Raw genomic sequence first — 21219 nt, 5'->3', positions numbered from 1 at the left:
TATTATCCTATCACTCACTATTTATCGGTCACTTGACAGCTCACTGTTAACCTAACACTTGTTCGAAGAAATAGGTTACCCGTCAACAAAATATTTCAGACCAAGTCCACTATCGGTTTTAACAGCCAAGAAAATTATTTCGGTTCAAGTTCACTTACAGTTTTACCTTTCTGAAGCTATTTTCAGTTCAAGCTCACCTAATTCAAAGGGAATAATGAACCAACAGTGTATCAACGGTTTCAAATAAAATAAAGTAATCAGAGAAACAACAAGTCCAATGCGGTTATAATCACAATAAACTATCAGAGTTATAATGAACACTTGTCAACCAGCAAATAAATCAAATGGGGAAAGGGAAAAGAAAACACAGTCAGTTTTATTATTCAAGTGAAAATCATAAGCGTGTGAAAATCATAAGCGGTGAAACTCATAAGTCAATTCAATATTATGCGGTTATCAGAAATAGCTGGTTAACTGTTCGGTTCTGTTTATAGGTTACCAGTGATGTTCTATTATAACTCAAGATAGGTTAACTTAACGCAATCAGCAAATCGCTCACTCAACTGATCTAAATAAATTATATTTCAGAAATATAAGCCGGATAAAATATTTCTTGCAAGTCAACAGCTGAATAAATTGTTTGTATGGTTCACCGTTCAAAACTATTCTCCTCGGTTAGATAAAAAAAGAAGTTATTCCAAAACTGAACCCGGTTTTAAGAGTCCCTGCTCGGGCGCCAATTTTGTAACGGGTTTGGTCGGGAAAAGGATTTAATCTCGAGCGCCAGCTATTCTTTCAATAGGGAGAAATAGCAAACCCACCCAGGTACCTACTAGTCGGAGACAGAGTTGGGTTTATCTAAGGTGGTAGCGATAACAAGTACTTTAAAACCGAATTTATTACAACAATCTAAATTACAGTGAACTATACAGTTGTCAAGAAATATATTCAGCTGATGACCAAGTTCAAAAATAAGGAAAACAGAAATGTAATAACTTGTCACGGTGATCAGAAAGTGAAATCAATGAACTAAAGAATATTCAAATCAACTATATTCAGTCAAACTATCAGGTATTAAAGAAAGCAAACAATTAATAGCAGTCACTTTGATTCCTTCTGAGACAATAACGGATGTACGGGGTTTACACAAAATTTACAGCAACCGGGTGTCTCAGAAAGATCCAAGTCTCTGTAATCGGTTAATTTAGCAATGGGTTTGATCCCGAGCACTTCCAGTGATTTTCAGTGTACAGGCCAATCAGAATTTGAAACTATTCAATTAACGGGACGGGGTTGATACAGGTGAAACACAATGCAACAATTTACAGGATAACGGGGTAGTTTATCGTTGTCTCTCCGTGGCAACCTTGGGTGTACACGCCAAGCATTACCAGTAGAAAAACTTCGAGACTTCTGCCGATTGGTTTCTGTCACAAGATAGCCAGGCGAGAGAAGTCTGCGGTAAACGGGAAATCTACACGGAACACAACAGGGGCAGTACGGTATAAGTTACTGTGGTCTTTCTGTGGCAACCTTGGGTGTCACACGCCAAGCATTACCAGTAGAAAACTGCGAGACTTCTGCCGATTGGTTTCCGTCACCAGATAGCCAGGCGACAGAAGTCTGCGTTAAACGGGAAGTCCAAACGGAACACAAATGGGGTAGGACGGGATAGGTTACTGTGGTCTTTCTGTGGCAACCTTGGGTGTCACACGCCAAGCATTACCAGTAGAAAGACTTCGAGATTTCCGTCGACTGGTCTTGGTTCACCAGAGAACCAGGCGACAGAAGTCTGCGTTAAACAGGGGGATTAACAACAAGGATTAACACAATTAAACAAATAAAAGAATGCAACTTTGAATCACGAAGTATGCGGTATCAAGAAAAGACTTACAGTTTGTTCCGGTACGGTCACACCACCACTTAGCAGAAAAAAATAAAGAAAAGCAAAGGAAAACTCTAATACGAAGACAGACTTAATTAAAGCGGAAAAATTAAAGAATCACGAAGGAATCAAGAAAAGAATCACTACCGAATCAAGACTAGAATACAGAATCGCAGAATGACTACCGAATGAATAATAATGAATTAATAACGAATGACTACCGAATGAATAATAATGAATTAATAACGAATGACTACCGAATGAATAATAATGAATTAATTCTCGTCTGGTGGTGCGGTCCTATTTATTAACTCTCCAACATGTGGACGGTCAAGGATCAAAATTCGGAATTCTCGAATATTCTCCCCAGAAGAAATATTCTCGGTGGCGGTTATCTCTTTATCGGTAAAAGAAACTGTCGTTATCTGCAATCCACGTTGTTTTATACTGAATTCGGTGTGTTTTTGTGGACGGAAAAACAACGCCGAATGCAGAAAGACACTTTTTCTTTATTTTGGATTCTTACGGCGGATTAAGGATGGAAATTTCAATTATACGGAATTTGAATTTATTAATCAGGATTCTGAAAAATATTTCCACAATGAAACGGAATAACTATATTGAAACTGAAATTTCCATCAGACGGTGTTGCATTGTTTCAACTGGAAAATTCAGGGAAACGGATATTTAAAACGAGGCTTGATTTTTATTGAAAAACAATCAAGTATCGTTACAGTGTATACATGTTTTGTTTTCAATGGGATATAGGCCAAGCTTTTGCATGATAGTTTTATTATTCTTCAGGATCTTTCTGTTAATACCGATAAAATTTCTATTTCAACACGAAACATCAATACGAATCACAATTTGGAGTTCACTGAAAGACATTTACAAATTTTATCTTGAGTGTAAATATTTTTCCTTCATTTATTTCCACTTTCCTGCTGTCACATTATCTTCTGAAAGGATAAAAAGTTTGTTTCTATTCAATCCTACCCCATTTATTCAACAATCCCAGAAATTCAGAATCTAAGATTATCAAAATTTACGAAATGAACACGTGAACCACTTTCTCTCATTGTTCGAAATTCGAACATTATTCTAAAAAATAATCAAGTTCAATAATATGGAAAATTCCATCTGAATTATTCACAAAACTGGGTCACGCCGAGCGAGCCGTCGATCTACCGAATTCTGCTGACTGGCTAGAAACAATTGATGCAACCGGGGACTCCGTCAGTGCAGTAATACCAAATATGGCAATGTTATTTCTATCGTCATTATTCAATTTAGTATATAAGCTTAGACTGTAATTAATAAAATCATCATTCATCTTCAGTTTGATCAATATACCTCTTGGGCAACTGTGGAGTTAAGACATTCCCTTGAACGTTCTGAGTCTGGTCGTTCAGTTGCCCTAAAAACTTCAAGCAAGTGTTGTTTCAACCAAAGAAACAACATTTTTTGGTCCTTCGGGCCGGATCGAGAGAAAGGATTTACGACCCTAATCTCGATCAAAACATCAACGCCTGTGGGGAAGTCTTCCAGAGCCAAATCCAGCGCCAGCAGAAGCCCTCCAGAGCCAGCACCAGCATCCGTGAAGAAGCCATCCAGCGCCAAATCCGAGCCCGTGAACAAGCCTTCCGGATCAAAAATTCAAAAGGCCAGGGAACACACCGAGTCCACTGGAAAAAATAAGAGCTAAGGATTTACGACCCTAATCTCAATTAAATCATCAACGCCTGTGGGGAAGCCTTCCAGAGCCAAATCCAGCGCCAGCAGAAGCCCTCCAGAGCTAACACCAGCATCCGTGAAGAAGCCATCCAGCGCCAAATCCGAGCCCGTGAACAAGCCTTCCGGATCAAAAAATTCAAAAAAGCCAGGGAACACAACGAGTCCACTGGAAAAAATAAGAGCTAAGGATTAACAACCCTAAAATCAATTAAATCAACAACGCCTGTGGGGAAGCCTTCCAGAGCCAAATCCAGCGCCAGCAGAAGCCCTCCAGAGCCAACACCCAAATCCGCGAAGAAGCCTTCTAGCGCCAACTACGAGCCCGTGAACTAGCCTTCCGGAAAATCAACAAAAAAAAAAAAATCTTCAAAGCAGAGATTTCATGAAACCTTCAACCAACATGGAAGAAAAATTGGGAGAACAAATAGAAGCATGCCTCAACTCTCGCCCTCTTATCCCAATCACCGAAAATCCACAAGAATTAGATGTGCTGACGCCTGGACATTTTCTCATAGGAAGATCACTACATTCAATCCCTGAAACAGAAGTCAATGAAAAGAATATCACCCTACAAGATAGATGGAGGCTTATACAAAAAATGAAACAAGACTTCTGGAAGAAATGGACATCGGAATATCTCTCCAGATTGCAACAAAGGAGCAAATGGACGGATAAAAAAGAAAACATGAAAATAGGAGATATCGAACATTACAAACAGGACAACATTAATCCCAACTATTGGCCCTTGGGAAGAGTGACGCAGTGTCACCCAGGAATAGACGGATTTGTGAGAGTAGCTACGATACGATGCAAAGATGGGAAAGAGATCAGAAGACCTATAACCAAAATCTGCATACTCCCGGTCGAGCAAGAAGAAAGAAGAAACGATAAGACGAGAGACCAACTCCGGACGTCAGCACCCATTCATGACCATGCCCAATAAGGCACTCGATCGAGTGTCGCACGAATTAGAATTAGGAAATTAGGAAATAGGACAATAGAAGTAACAGATTGCCAACACTGGAGCTCCAACATCATAGCCTGCAGTATTTCGGCCTTGGGAGTAATGTTCGAAATTCGAACATTATTCTAAAAAATAATCAAGTTCAATAATATGGAAAATTCCATCTGAATTATTCACAAAACTGGGTCACGCCGAGCGAGCCGTCGATCTACCGAATTCTGCTGACTGGCTAGAAACAATTGATGCAACCGGGGACTCCGTCAGTGCAGTAATACCAAATATGGCAATGTTATTTCTATCGTCATTATTCAATTTAGTATATAAGCTTAGACTGTAATTAATAAAATCATCATTCATCTTCAGTTTGATCAATATACCTCTTGGGCAACTGTGGAGTTAAGACATTCCCTTGAACGTTCTGAGTCTGGTCGTTCAGTTGCCCTAAAAACTTCAAGCAAGTGTTGTTTCAACCAAAGAAACAACACTCATTCTACGACACTGACCTAGCGACTCAATCTGAAGACCAAGACAGCTGATTACACAGCAAGAGTCCTCCCAACACTTCTTTACTGAAGTGAAAGCTGTACGCACTACAGGCGACATATTAAACAGCTTGAACAAACGTCATCTAAGACAAATAATGCACATCAGATGGTTCCACAAAGTTTCAAATGCATAAGTCTTGCAACGCGCGAGTTGTACAACAATTGAGACTCAAGTAACAAGGGCTAAAAAGATTAAATCAATCAAATAATCGTCAAGACCGAACGGCTGCATCGAGCTCCAAAAAATTTTCAGATTTATTACTAGAAGAGTTGCTCTTTCAGAATATGTATCACATTTCCATCTACGGTTATTGTTTTCTTTCAATGTTTTTCCTGATAAACAAACTTATAGTCAAGTCTCTTTCTCTCCCTGTTCAACTCTCGCATGGGTTAGGGAGACATCAGCCAATTTTCGGTTCTTAAAAAAAGAATTGCTGTACTACAACATGTTCATCTCACCATCTATCTATCGTTATCTAATTGGGCATGATATCTTCCCGCAAAAAAAGAGTTGATACCATTTACAAATACAACTTAAGTGGCTTCAGAGTGAAAATGGGTTCAACTCTCCCGGACTCCCCATACTCTACTGTTTGCTGGCCCTGGCTACGTCACTGTAGTGTCAATTCCCTCAGCTCCAGAGGAGTTTTATCGCTTTACTGATTTTGATCAAGTGTCGATTCAACTTTCGCAAAAAATATGCAGTTTATTCAAAAGCAATCCATTGAAAATTCACCCTATCACCTTCAACCTTACAGCTCCCAAACGCTCAAAAATCTGTTTATACCAAACTTTTTAAAGTCGGAACTTTCCACCGCAAACTCAACCTCAGCATCCGAATCTTCCTCCGATTCCATCGAAGAAATGCAAATTACACCCGCTCATTTTCCCCACGCTCTGTCTTCATAATATTCGACCACCCCCCTCCTCGCCCTTCAAACGTCATCGGGCCGACCCCACCGGCGGAAAAATTAAGGGCGAAGCAGTGGAAATTGTCTGGTTTTCCAGCTTTAGGACCGCTCGTCGCTCGCCTTTGTGCCGCTCTTCCGGCGGCAGGATACGTCTCCCGGTTCCCGTAAAAAGTTCTGGATCTCCCGAATGTCTTTTGTATGTTAATTTCGACTTTTCGAAACTATACGTTATCCCCTTCCCTCGACCTTTGTCCCGTGAAATATCGCGGCGGAATTGAAAAAAGTTGTCCGTACTTGCCGTTTCCAGGGCATAGTCGCGGCGGTAAATGAATTCAGGGAGCAGCGGATAAAACTCCACTTAGGCGGAGTTCGCACTTGTTCATAGAAAAACTACGTGGCTTATCTGGGGTAAGGGGGAAGGAGGATGCAAGATATTGTCTTCCTTCGGCGGAAAGTTCGCTAATTCTAATCGACATTTTCTGCTCGAGTGGAGCAGCAACTCTTATTTCATCGTGAATTCAACTTGGAGTATGAATAGGTACCTCTTTGAAATAATACTACGAGCTACAGAACTCCCATCGAGGAAAGGTAATATTTTATGCCATCAACAATTATCATTTCATGATATTGCCAATTCTCGCCAACAAGCAGAGCTTGCTGAAATGAAATTTGAAATACAAATCACAAAAAACTATCTCGCATGTTTCAAAATTACGAAATTCGACATATACAGGGTGAGTTTTTGACTCGTACAGATATTTTAACCGTAGATGCTTGAGAACAATTTTTTCCGATTCGGGCCTGATAAAAAGATATACCCTTTTTGAGTTTTCATAATGAGATGTGCCACACCTGTATAAACAAAATTACCTTCAGAATAACTAGCTGAATCTGTGACACCAGACATCTGTGGATCTCTTAAACAGACTTGTATTCAGTCAAAGTAACCAATTCTTCAAATTTCACAGATACATCATCATACATCAAATTACTCGAAAACGGCGCATTATACGAGTAAATATGAGGGGTTCAGAGCTGAAGTGAACCAAGTCCATTCAGCCTAGTTTTGAGATGAATGGCTTAGAAGTTGTTCATCACCAATTAATTCAAAAGTGACTTCTTTAGATTTTAAAAGTTTAGAATGAAAGCATATGCTTACATAAGAATAATAATAAATGAAGAAGTCACTTTTGAATTAGTTGGAGATAAACAACTTCTAAGCCATTCATCTCAAAACTAGGCTGAATGGACTTGGTTCACTTCAGTTCTGAACCCCTCATATGAGGAACACTTTTATTTTACAAAACGTTCAAATATTCATCACATAACGTCAAATATAGTCTCAAGATCAATGAATATGTTAACGGCATGCAGACAATTATTGAATTCTGAAAAAGTACACCTCCGGTTATACTTTGTGTGTACGGTTTACATACGGTGTGGGAGTACGGTTAACATATTCATTGATATTTAATTCACAGACATTAATTCCTCTACTCAATAGTCTCAAGAGTTGGGTTCTTTGAATTTTTGGTATTTTTATAGTAATGGAACTGTTTCTTCTTGCTCTTCAAACCAGACCTCCACAGCTTTTATTACCTCCTCGTTGGAAGAAAATTTAAGACCTTTTGAACTTTTTTTCAGTTGAGGAAAGAGATGATATTCGGATGGAGCCAAATCTGGTGGATAAGGGGGGTGTTCTAGTAATGCAAACCCTAAATCACGAATTTTTTGCATGGCAACATGAGATTTGTGTGGAGGGGCGTTGTTCTGCAAAAACAAAACACCTATGGATAGCTTTCTGAGTCTTTTCTCTGAATTTTTTTTTTCCCGTAGAGTGGTGAGTAAGTCAGTAAAGTCGAATAGTAATCTCCGGTTATTGTTCTACCCTTATCCAAAGAATCAATCATGATTAATCCGTGGCAATCCCAAAAAACTGAAGCAAGAACTTTTCCAGCATGAGTTTTGGTAACGAAACTTCTTAGGTCTTGGACTTGGAGAACCAGAGTGTCGCCATTCCATCGATTGTTGCTTTGTTTCTGGATCGTAGAAATGTACCCAAGTCTCATCCATAGTAACAATTCGGTTTAAGAAGTGTACATCGTTTTCAAATCGAGCAAAGATCGAACACGATGCTTGTACAGTTCCACGCTTTTGGTCAACATTCAAACATTGATCCATTTTGCAGCAATTTTTCTGATGTTCAAATTGACGTGAACTATATGATGAACGCGTTCTTATGAAATATTCAGTGCTTCAGATCCAGCTTGCAGTCCAATTTTTCACGGTCGCATACGAAGGATATTGATCACCAAGGGTATAAAGCATATCTTCGTAAATCTGCTTACCTCTTAACTCTTTTGAATACAGGTACTTGATGATGGCTCGATACTCCAATTTTTCGATTTTCACAATTTCGGTGGACATCTTCTTTCTGTTATTTTATTTCGCAACTCTGGTTTACTTTTTTGACCTCAAACTCCACACTGACACTTCTAATGAGTTATTCTTCGTTTCTAGGGCTAGCTAGTTATCAATACATCCTTATACAGTGACTGATATTCAAAGTGTTTACGGTCAAGAGTGGTGAAATTGATTTAAATTTGATTCCCGCTGTTAATTATGTAAAACCAGTTTGAATTTCCCTCAATTCCAATCGTTGACTTCAACGTCATGGTAAGTCGAAAAAGTAACCTTTCACCATTCTATCAGGTAATGGAATCCTCACGTTTTCTTGGTAGCTCAGATGGTAGAGCACCTGACCGTCAACCATGGGGTTGTAGGTTCAAGTCCTGCTTGCAGAGATACTTTTTTCGGAATTCAATAGTTGTCTACATACCGCTAATTTTCTAATTCAGGTATATTTTATTACGAGACATTAAACTATCATCTCGATTCCCATACTTCATATTCCTGCGTGAATCGTTTCAGTGAAAAGAAAGTTAAATATGTGAGTGCTATATCGAATCGGAAAACCTGGTATAGTAGTCCTGCGTGAAATGAAAAAATTAAGCAATTTTCTACGTCCTACGTCTCACGCTAAAAAATGGAAAACTCAATTATATGCAAGAACCCTAATCAAGCTCGGTGTGTTACAACATTATTAAATCTCGATTTTTCACCTAACGCCAACTCCGATTATGTTTAGACAGCTAAATATGAACCCGATGCAAATCAGACAGTCATTTGCGTAATAACGCCACGAAAATGTTCGCTATTTTTCCGAACAGTATTAAGCTGTCATATAATAATTGCATTCCCTGACAAACGAAATTGCAATATTTATTACGTTAATGTGTTACATCCGACGTTCGCTTAATTAACCCGGATTCCAAAGAGGTGGAAGGAAAATATTAAGTGACCGATCAACACTGGTGTCTTACGGCAAGAAAAGTCCTACAGGAAAGAAAGAGTAATTGGAACGATCACACATTCCACAGTAGTTATAATGGTTATAAGCCCAGAAAATAAAATTTCCGTCATAATGTGTATCAACAGTTCCAGGGATTCGTGAGCGTCACCTTAACACCAATGAATATACAAGGGTTGTGAAATTAATGCAACAAAATTAAGTCACAAAGTCTCGATACAACTGAAAACAGATCAAGGGATTTTCACAAAAATGAGACGTGTTTCGATATCACAAAAGCACAACCCATTCCGAAATACGTGTCGTGGTTCAACTACTCATTTTTGTGAAAATCATTCAATCTGTTTTTAGTTCAAATGTGAATTCAATGTCGACGTTCAACTTTTTACCAGCCTTTTGAATCAGTTTATATCAATTTCGTCATTCTTTGATTAGAAAAAACAATTACTAACACTTTGAAGCTGGACGTATTAGGTATACCCATTTTCTAAAAAGTCATTAAGGATCATTCTGACGTGGAATAATGTATTTTACATCCCTAGAGAAACAATAAAGTATCAATAAATTTCAAACTTATTCAATATGAATTCAAATGCGCTGTCAGAAATGGTAATGTGGAGAGAAAAATGTGCCCTCACCCCCAACAACTAGGTACAAACCTACCATATTACAGCCCGATATATTGGAAGGATCAGTTCATTATCTAGAAAACTTTAATGCGAAAGTAATAAAGAATGGAGGACATGGGATATCGTTTAAACTGCTCCTTGTGATTTAATGGCATTCTTGGGGTGTCTCGGGCCATAAAATAGGAATGAAGTAATGTAATAGGAATTTACTGATGAAGAGACTCTGAATGGAATTCATTTCTGGTGAAATGAAATTATTCCGTCATAAGGGCGAACAGGGGAATTGTCAAGTCGATCATAAATCAAAAGTTATCATTATAGTTTGTATTACGGCCGGTTTCATAATCAAACCTGAAGTCGCTTTAATTTTAAAGCTTCCTTTAACCCTACTAAAAATGACAGTAAAGGAAGCTTAGAGTGACGTTAAATTCGATTATGAAACTGGACGTTAGGGATATAATATGTATTCTTCAACAGATTATTGCAACCAGTCGACAGGATGTTCTTATTCCTAGCTGTTTTATTCTTTACTCTTCAAGGTTGCAGTAGATGAGCAGAATAATATGTTCAACAGTTTCATCAGCGCTCCTGCTGCAAACTCAGCTATTTTCTCTCGAGGGTCAGGAGTTTTTCGATCTCAGGTCTAGAGGATGGTCTCTCAATAAGAATCCTCGACTGTCTGGTGCCACTCCTTTCAGAGGATTTTCTGTCTTGCCATCTATAGAAGTTCCTAACAGATGTACGACAGATAGGCAGCGCCGGTCCCGGATCACCAAAAACTGAGCAAGCCGCTCAGCAAGTACCTATGTCTGCTTTCTCGTTTCCCGGGAGCCCCGCATGCGCCGGTCACATTCAAAATGTTACCGGGGCCCAGCACCTGCATTCCTCTACTTAGTATGAGATAGCCTTTCCCCAGAAACGGATTTCAGGGTTCCCTGATTGTCACAACAAATATAGATGTGTTTTCTGGAGCATCCTTTGTGGATATTTTCCAGTGTGCAGACCAGAACAGCATACAGTTCGTCCTTTCCTAATGGGATGGACAGGTTGAAATATTGTCCCACAGTTCTCACTCCAGTTTCTATGGACATCGAAGAGCCATCGGTTAACCAAGTGGGACCTTTAGGAACAAGAAGCCTGTTTGGTGTAGACCATAAAGTCTGATATGATGATAATGATACACATCAGATGGTTCCATAAAGTTTCAAATGCAGAAGTCTTGCAGCGCGAGTAGTATAACAATTGAGGCTCAAGTAACGAGGGCCCGACTCAGATGGAGCGGCCACATTCTGAGGATGCAAGACACAAGGCTCCCCAAAATAGCTCTCTCTGTCGAATTCACAGAGGGAGCTCGGAAACCAGGAGGCCAGTATGAGCGATTCAAGGATATACCGCATCAATCTCTAAAATCAGTTTTTGCCAATCATAACTGGGAGAAACTAGAGTTAGACAGATCACAGTAAAGGTCTTTGGTCCATAGTTACAATGGAGACTCGAGAAGAATACAGCGGAGGCCAGATCTGGTTGCTGACTATCCATACCAGGAGTGTGGAAGGATCTGTAGGTTGGGTCTCTTCACTCACAGGAGGGCACACAGTCGCAAGTAGCCCTAAGAAATTATAAGTTTGATCGCACCGATAGTTTTATTTTTGAGTCTTTCTGTAGTTTTATTATCGGTTACTGGATACAGCAATGAATGAATGAATAGGTCTTTGTCAGGAACAATTACCCTGAACAGTCCACTATCACGCCATTGTCCCCGTTCCCAAACTCTAAGAGCTGTCTTCGTAGCCACCTCTGTAACTACAAGGTGAAGGTACTCAATGGCTGTAAGGGTGGATCACAGAGCGCCTGTAATACTTAGATCAGCTTTCCTCTGACATCTAGACATAATGGTGCGTCTACAGTTCTTCCCCACATCAGAGATGCTCAGGTAAGGATGAGCCTCACAACTACAGTTTACAACCAGTGCATAATATGTGGTTTGAACCCCTATCCTTCGCCAAGTACTCTCCGAGTAAACCACAAAATTACATTTGGCTCTTGGATCGGTCCACACCTATTAATTCTTTATAATCTGGAGTAGTGTAGTGTCAGGCAAGGAGATACAATTCCACCAAAGCTACTCACTTTGGCATTAGAGGGCGTGTTTAAACAACAATTGGGACCACAATGGAATCAATATTGAATGGCGGTTTCTGAACCACCTCAGTTTCGCTGACGATAACGTTCTTGTCAGTAGCGACCTAGAAGAATTGGAAGAAATGATCTGCGAATTGAGAATAGCCTCGGAGAGAGTTGGGCTCACCATGAACATCACTAAGAAAAAAATCCTCGCACAAAGTACAACTCCAATAGATATAGCTATTGTACTTGTATCGATTCATTGAGTAAATATATATATTTTGGACATCTCATAAAACTGGAAAAGAAAATCAGCAAGCCGAGAATAACAGGAGAATATGAATGAACTGAGCTGCTGTAGGCAAACTAGGGTATATATCTGAAGACTAAGGTCTTTAATACTTGTGTTCTCCCGCTCTTAACATATGGGCTAGAAACAACAGCACTGATCGAGCAGCGAACAAGTTGAGATCAGTGGAGACATTAATGCTGGAGGTTAGCCTTCGAGAACATGTCCGCAACGAAGAGGTGAGACGACGAAAAAAAGTAGATGACTCCATCCAACGGACAGCAATGTCCAACTGGTCTTGGTCAGGACATGTAACCAGACAAGAGACAAGATGGACGTGGCGCTTAACACAATGGCGACAACGATTAAAGAAGAAGAGTATCGGTAGACCCACAAAAGTTGGACGATATAAAAAACATAACAGGAGTTAACTGGTATTCAGAAGCGAGAAACCGGCACAGATGGAAAGAACTTGGGAAGGCCTATGTCCAGGAGTGGACGGCTAGTGGCTGATGAAGAAGGGAAGAATAAGAATGTAGAGTTACCGACATCAATTCATTCAAAATGCTTCTCGCAACAATTCACAATTAGTCCTCGTAAAATGCAAGAATTCTTCAAGGCAGATCGAAGAGAAAGTTCCACCTGGCATTTAGCCAGACAAGAAGAGGCAAGATGGAAGTGGCGCTTAACACAATGGCGACAACGATTACAAAAGAGGAGTATCGGTAGACCCCCAAACATTGGATGGGCGATATAAAAAACATAACAGCAGTTAACTGGTATTTAGAAGCGAGAAACCGTGACAGATAGAAGGAACTTGGGGAGGCCTTTGTCCAGGAGTGGACGTCTAGTGGCTGATGAAGTGGAGAAGAAGAAGAATGTAGAGTCACCGACATCAATTCATTCAAAACGCTTCTCGCAACAATTTACAATTAGTCCTCGTAAAACGCAAGAATTCTTCAAGGCAGATCGCAGAGGAAGTTCCACCTGTGTTACTTCCTACCGTGATTAGCGCCCGGCTATCGCGACCAGGGGTGGCTGGGTCGTCGCCCCCGCCGATGAAATCGCGATAATGCTCGCAAATCGATCCTTCCTGTTTTACGACGCCCGCCGGGGCCGATGCAGGCCGTATCGCCGAACTTTTATCATCTTCGAAATATTTTACGGCCCGGCAGTTTTTACGTGCGGTTATAATTTGCGTCCGGGAAACAATGCGACACGCGTAAATATCGGCGTATAATTGTGGTAGTATTTCCTGCTGAAGCGCGGGAGGAAAGAACGCTGATCGGGCGCGCTCTGAGGGCTGGGCCGTGGGAAGAGAAATGACCTTCGGGTCGTACCCTATGGATATTCGATTACCGCGTATTAATTAATTGGTCGTGAAAGTGCCGGGCGTAAAATAGTGTCAAACATTCTTCTGAAATATGAGTATTGGCTCGGCTCTCTTCATTTATCGACTATGTACTTCCCGTTTCACGTTAATATTCCGACGTGAATACGTCATTAAATTTATTTTGATGGTGGGAGGAAATTCGAGAACTGATGATGACAAAACATAGGTAGATAAAGTTTATTTTTGCAGCAGTTTTCAATGTGGACTCATGAACTATTTCACCATAAAACGTCTGTACGAAATATGCGGGGTTGTGATTCCCCCAGGTCCAGGGTCCAGTGGGATTCCACAAACTTTATTATACAGGGTGGGCAAAATTCGTTGTCTACTGAGGGGATCTCGAGAACTATAGAAGCTGGAAGAAAACGGATGACACATTTTCGAGCTCTTTTTCAGAGGAAAAGAGAATGGTGAAAAACGTGGCCTCCTGTGATTCTTCGTTCTTGAGTTATCAGCAAAAAAAGAGATTTTGATGATTTAGAAAATTTCTCATAACTTTTTTGTCTTTGAAGTTACAGATCTGAAACTTGAACCTTCTTAGGCATTTTTATACGTAGAATCTACTGACAAAGTTTTTCTTCCAATTCAAAATTAATAAATTCAATAAATTTTGGATTAGAAAAATGACAGTTCGCCTAATGATTAGAAATGAGGAAAAATTTTGGGCTCGTTAGTGGATTCTACGTAAAAAAGTGCCTGTAGAAGGTTAGGTTAGGTAAGGTTAGGTTAGGTAAGGTTAGGTTAGGTTAGGTTAAGTGCCTGTAGAAGGTTAAAGTTTCACATCTGCAACTTCAAAGACAAAAAAGGTTTGATAAGTTGTCGAAATCGTCAGAATCTCATTTTTTGCTAAAAACTCAAAAACGAAGAATCGTACTCTACTCACTCTCTCTTCAGCTAAATCAACACCGACAACCCAATTGAATGATAAGAACAATTCGAAAACACCTTATCTGAATGGCTGCTGCATAAATACTTTGCAGAAGCTCCTCCAAACCAAAGAAAATAAAGAAAATAGAGTAGAAAGATGGAAAACGAAGCGAAAAAAGTGATGTGATCGTCAACTGTGTCTCAAAGGTGTTATTAAGACCAGAAGACTGATATCGATTGAAATTTATTCTGGGAGGATTCTGCATCTCTTCATAAACTTTTTAGGGTTTTCACTCCCGATCTCTTTGCAGGAGCAAATCGTTGATTTCATTTTTAATTGATTTTGTTTCAGAGATTGGGAGTGAAAACCCTAAAAAGTTTATGAAGAGAACCAGAAGACTGGTTGAAATATTAATTTTTGGGCCATTTGCAGAAACATGAAATTTTGTAAGATTTTAGATGGCCATTTTGATAAAAGGTTGTGAATGTTTTAATTATCATATCCCTTTTTGTTTAACCAGTTCCTTCCAGTTGCTGACGATAGTATTTTTTTTCCAATTTCTTGGTGGAAACCTAAGAATATCGTTCGAAAATCATGCATGGTTAAGAACTGTGGATCATATAAGATGTATTTTCCGAAATTAAAGTTTTTAATTCCCAGAAGGAAATGGAAATATAAGTATTGAAACTCGGAACATGTCATTCGGTCATTCATTGATTTTTATTCTCAGTGCTCCGAAGTGGATGAAATGTTCAGGGCAAATGACTTGAGCAAATACTACACACTATATACCATGTGCAATGAACATTTTACTGCAAGTCAATTGAGAGCGATTCATCCACGTGAATTGTTGTCTGCAGGAAGCATCCCTTGCATGAAGGGCCTATTCAAGGGTAATTATAATCTTTTTACATCCATTCAATGATTCTCAATTGCTAGTCCTTCAAAATTTTCAGAAATGCAAAGGTTTTATTGATTTATTTTTGGGAATCGAGTGACTGTCAAATTGTTGATTCGATAGTCAAAGTTTAATGAAAGCTGCCATAAGTGCTTTGTTCATTCGTTAATCAATTTTTATATTGTTTCATAAAGAGACCATATATCATGCAGGAACCATAAAAAAAGCAAAAAAACCTATTTGACGAAGTCTTATATACCTCTGTAAGGTTTTTTTAGTGGTTCTGAAAATTCCGTAACTAAATATGTGAAGAACTGAAATGTGTATACTATGAAACTGGTTCATATAAATTTCTGATAAAAATTGTACAAATTCAACTCACTTCATCAATTCAAAACAATGTATTGTACAGAAATAACACCAACAACCAACAACAACAAATTTTATATACATTTCAAATAAAAAATAGCACATCTGACAGCGTTTTTCATTGATGTCAATTGATTCCAAACAATGTTGAGATGTAAACTAATATCCTGATCAGAAAACAAAACCACACTTTTGTGTTGCCCTTCAGGATGTCTGTTTTCTGGTCTCAACAAGGTCGATATTGAAATTCAATACAAGGATTAGAATTCGAATTTCGCGTCCTTCAATTGAAAAGCAGAAAACTGTTATTAAAGAGATTTTCTGTATTGATCAGCGCCACCTCATTGGGAAATGTGGCAGACACAGGCCAAAATGAAGTCGGTTTTTAGTAGTCTACTCTTTAATCTTTGCTCCATACTTATGACACAATGACATACTCATTATAACACAATGAGAAAACTAGAGCGTTCCTGATGATTACAATCAAATCTTTATCGACAAATGTTGATCGGCGCGTGAAGCTATACGATGAATAAATTGGAATTTTTCTCTTAGAAAATAGAATAGTTTTCGAATTGCTCCCTTTTTAGTGTTATAGTTGACGCTATGATCATATTTAAGAAAGAATGAATCGCTTTTTTTGCCACCTTAATCAAGGCACTAAAGCACTAGATAAGTTTCACCGATGTCCAGGCGTTAGTGCAAATATCCCACAATGTAGTGGAACATCGGGGGCTCTCTTCTCCAAACAATTAATTTGCATCCGGGAACTTGAAACACCGGAGTGTCCGCGTGGAGAGCGGAGATAAGGGTTGAAAAATGTTTGCACATAATTTAATTCAGAATCAATTTACTGCGAGCAAATGACAAGAGGGTGACAGGAGGATTTGTGGGGAATATCGATTCTCGACCTAGCGTCACCTCCGTTGTGACCGCTAGGAATTTATGTTGCATTCTTCTCCGACCAGCAGATAGTCTAGTAGAATAATCTTAGTTCCTAGAGCAAATTTGAACTCCTAGACTTTTGAAGCTTCTTTTAGCTCTACTGAAACGAAAAACTTAAAGGAAGGTTGAAATTGGAGGAACTTCAACATTCGTTATGAAACTTAGGGACAATTTCACCAAGGATATAAACTTAGATCAAAGTTAGATGGCGTTAAGGAAAAAAAAATTGCCGATTTATGTCGATAACGCTGTTTGGCTTCAGTTCAAATGGAGTGAATTTTAATCTGAGTTTAGGTTTAGCAGAGTTTGTCATCGTTTAGTGGAGTTTACCCTAGAGTTGCCTACAGATTACTCTGACGTGACGTGGGACCACCTCATAATGCGCATGATTCAAAAATCTATAAAAGAGTGACGTGGAGGTGATTTTTGAATCAAGAGCAGAGTTAGAGTAATCTGTAGACACTTTTACTAATTTGAATGCATACTTTATAAGTGAGAACATGTTTTGAAGTTTTTGGGATTTCTTCATAACCAAAGGATTGTCGACCCAGCATTTGTGTGGTGTTGGATCTGTTAAAGGCTTCAAAATATCGCAAACATTTGAAGATAACTTCAATATCGTATTCGTTCATGTGGGACCAAAAAATATACAGATTTTTTGGACACTACATGGCAAATATAAATGTATTCTTAAAAATTAAAAACTCGACTACTTATAAATTTGCTGAGAATTTCAATAAAGTAGGGGTACACATTAATATCTTCAGTTTTTTGGACACATGGCATAACTGAAATGTTCTAGTCTAGTACTCAGAGTTTGCGAGAAAAAGGTAAGGAGCACAGGATCTGGTAAAATTCATTGATATAATGGAAGATTCACCAAATTATGGGCAACTTACATGCTCTACTCCTCAAGTCCCAAATTTTCAAAGTCCTATCATGACTTCCTGTCACCACTTTTGAGGCCTCGCCTAGGAATTTAGCTGCCATAACTTTTCCGGAATGTCCAGTTAATGTGTGCTGTAACAAAAAAATTTCAATTGTAAAAGTGTTCATTTGCTATGCGAGGAAAAGTTCCAACAGCTATTCAGAAAACAACCGTAAAGGAAAACATTATTTTCTTATTTTCAAACCTCTTCCTTCTGGACCTACTTCTCTCTAACAGAGAGAAGTTGTCGAGTTGGGTAAATTTCAGTACGTGAAGTTATTCAGCTGAAAATATATGTACAGAATTTCTCCATTGTGTGACACCTTTGAAACTTATTTAAGAAATTCCGATCTTGATGGAACTTATCCATATCCTTGGTCAAAAATTCACAAAGCTGTCTCGATAGTTGGTTTTATTCCCTTGTATAAATATGGTAAAACTGGTTTTACGAATACATCGTTGAAAACCATATCGACGAATAGAATATCCACTAAAAATGAATTGGACCGCCTGATATGTAGCCTCCTTGTCAAGTTCCCCGATTTGTCTGAATCTCCAAAATAATCCCCTTTTGAACGAGAGGAAAAAACTGCAAGATTCCTCGAAAATAAGAAAAAAAACAGAAGAAATCGATATTTTTCCCATTTTCAAGCGGAAAAATCATCGACTGCGTTTCATCTGAAGAATATGTCGTTAAGACCATGAATCTTTCTGAATGGACCACCCACAATAAATGCTCTGTGCGTCATGAATCGGTACTTATGCCTGCAGTGTTGAAAATAACTTATTAACTGTACTAATTACAAATTATTTAAGTACAGGTTCGGTTCACTCCGTTCACAATACTCCAATTCAACTCCGTCTGCAATTACCTCTACATCTACCCATTCATTCGAATTTTTAGAATATTCTGGATCTAGTTTGTGGCTCGTGTGTTTTGTTTTGGAACCTCTCGCTGAACGAAAATAATTTCTGCGAAAACAAGCTTCAGTCGACTATTTTTGAAGGGAAGTACTTTTCGTCCCCATACACTTTTCGTCCGCTCTGTTCCTCGCTGAGTTACAGATGCGCGAGTGGCGATTCAATCAATTTCGAGATACAGGATTTGATGAAAATATAAGTTACTGTGACTATAACTGTCAAAATAATAATTCTTCACGAAATCTGCTACATTTTACGGGTGAATTAAGAACGTGGTTTAAGTATTAGTATTCATTATAAAAAAGAATGGATAGTCATAACGATATGAGGGAATTGGCAACAACTGTCAGGTTGGATTTACAGCACAGGCAGGTGAGTATCTACTTTCATAAAAATATGTGACGTCGACGAAAAAATGTAATATGCACCTTGGCAAATAACTGACTATAAAAACTTAAAAGCTCACTTCCTCTCAACATCATGTAAGTGTACGTTAATGGGAACTTGGAAGGTGAAAAAAATCAGCAAATCTTAGCTAATGCCAACGTTTCAAAACATATATTGTCTCTAAAAAAAATACAGATAATTATTAGCTGTGAAGGATCTGCTCTTCAAGAATACCTTCGTTTTTGTCCATTGAATCATCTGCTTCAATCGTTGAAGTTTCAGTCTGGTGTTTGCCTCTGTGTTTGCTGAAGATTTTTTATGTATTCCACTGTTTTGATTGAGCAAAGTGATTTTTTTTTTTCAATATTCTCTATCGACAACATGGAAGTATAATAGTACTTTCGCTTTTCTGAGAATGATAAAACACCTGAGAATGGAAAAGCAAACTTGCGTTTTCAAGTTTCCCAAATTTTTAGACGAAAATCGTAGGTATAGCCTAGTTAAAGTCTTAGATAACGTATAAGAGCAAATTTTTTTATGTTTGGTCACTTTCGTCATGGAAGCGAATAAGTTTCGTGAAAAACGTTCCGAATTCCGTAAAGCGTGTTCACGAACAAAGTAATCGGGTAAACTTTGAAATATAAACGCGGATATCTACTCGCAGTTTCATTCGTAGTATTATCTACTGAAGGCAATTAGGCTAGTAATTGATTTGCCGGCTACAATAAAGATGCCCAACATAATAATTTACAGCTTCTTAATTGTTTCGGGAAACATTCGCATCCACCGCCACATAAACTAATTATTGCTAACAAACAAACCTAATTTGAATGTTCAAATTAGTTCATTCCTATGATCGTATATCTGTCAACTTAACTGTTCTACCGACAATTTAAACGTATGGTTTGTATTCACTGAAAGGTTCTTCTGACAAGAAAGATTTTACCCATCGGTGAGTTTGAATGTTATAGAAATACGATTTAATATGCTTATTTCTTCTTCTTTTTATTACATTCAACAAAAAAAATTGTGCTGCTCACGGAATGTTTCTCCAATATAGATCTCTTAATTTTTGCAATTATAGCGGATGTTGAAGTTCTTGGGATGAATCGAATTAATTGCTTTTTCTGAATAAGGCCTTTTTTCATGAATTTTAAACCTATAGAAACTTCATCTTTATTGGTAAGTATTTCATAATTATCTCAAGAATTTCCCAAAATATATTTCCATGAGAAGGTATTTTATATTCTCATGAAAACAATATTACAAAAAAAAAAACCACATGAACATGAAAGGAAGACTTTTTTTCTGCCTGCAATAACTTGATTCACCTTGATTATTTCGAGTCGAACAGGATGAAGTGGCAGATATTCTAGCATGTTCTAATTTAAAATTTTTCACTTTCTACAAAGATGAAGTCTCAATAAAACCCGATTGATGCAGATTAGCGACAACAATCCGATTAATATTCATTGCTTACCTTGTCGAGATTTTTTAGACAAACCAGGAAATATCGACAATCCAGATAGATTCAGTTAGGAATAAACTATTATACCATGCATGGAATGCTGAAATGAATCATATTTACTTCATCCAGGTTTCATGAACTACCAGCTTTTTTTTATTTACCGGTTTTACATCTCTAAAACTAAAAATTTAATTAGCCACTACACCTGTTTCGCTATAACGATAGCATCTTCAGGAAGGTGAGGGAGTAAACTCGTCCTCATCCTTGTGAAATTTGGGTAGTTCAGATATCATTTCAATCATGGATTTTCATCGAGCTAGATCCTCTCAAGAGAATGTGGATGAAAAAATGCATTCAAAGTCATAATTTTTGGGAATAATTACCTCAGCATCAATTATTCGAAAAAACTAATTCAAATAGTGCCCAACTCTGGATATACAAAGAAAAGAAATAGTAACTTCTATAGAGTAGGTCGTTAATGTCTCAAATATGCTCTACTCAAGGAATTGTTTAAAAAAACCTATAAAATCTTATAAAATCACGAATACATTCGAGCAGGGATAATTACCCTACAACAATATGCAAAAATCT

General features: G+C 38.3%; 2 protein-coding genes across 6 annotated transcripts in view; one reads left to right on the top strand and one right to left on the bottom strand.

Moving 5' to 3' along the window:
* LOC123319522 (autophagy-related protein 16-1) overlaps window positions 1-21219 on the bottom strand; it is a 646240-nt gene that overhangs the window by 23324 nt on the left and 601697 nt on the right. For all 5 annotated transcript variants that reach the window (XM_044906539.1, XM_044906540.1, XM_044906541.1 and 2 more), the window contains one exon: window positions 17824-17944. In XM_044906539.1, coding sequence (XP_044762474.1) covers window positions 17824-17944 — 121 coding nt within the window. The remainder of the gene's footprint in view (window positions 1-17823; window positions 17945-21219) is intronic.
* LOC123319524 lies at window positions 3784-4813 on the top strand. The gene is made up of 2 exons (XM_044906544.1): window positions 3784-4043; window positions 4218-4813. The coding sequence occupies exons 1-2, from the start codon at window positions 4002-4004 to the stop codon at window positions 4560-4562; spliced, it is 387 nt and encodes a 128-aa protein (XP_044762479.1). The 5' UTR covers window positions 3784-4001; the 3' UTR covers window positions 4563-4813.

This window comes from Coccinella septempunctata, chromosome 8 (genome assembly GCF_907165205.1).
Source record: "Coccinella septempunctata chromosome 8, icCocSept1.1, whole genome shotgun sequence".
Classification (NCBI taxonomy): domain Eukaryota; kingdom Metazoa; phylum Arthropoda; class Insecta; order Coleoptera; family Coccinellidae; genus Coccinella; species Coccinella septempunctata.
Note: the sequence above shows the minus strand (reverse complement) of the source record. Positions and strands in the feature narration are given on the sequence as shown.

Excerpts from the sequence above, each read along its gene's own strand:
- LOC123319524 (XM_044906544.1), top strand. The coding sequence starts at position 4,002 with ATGAAACCTTCAACCAACATGGAAGAAAAATTGGGAGAACAA. Across the intron at positions 4,044-4,217 it reads AAGAAAAATTGGGAGAACAA|ATGAAACAAGACTTCTGGAA; the intron begins ATAGAAGCATGC and ends CTTATACAAAAA.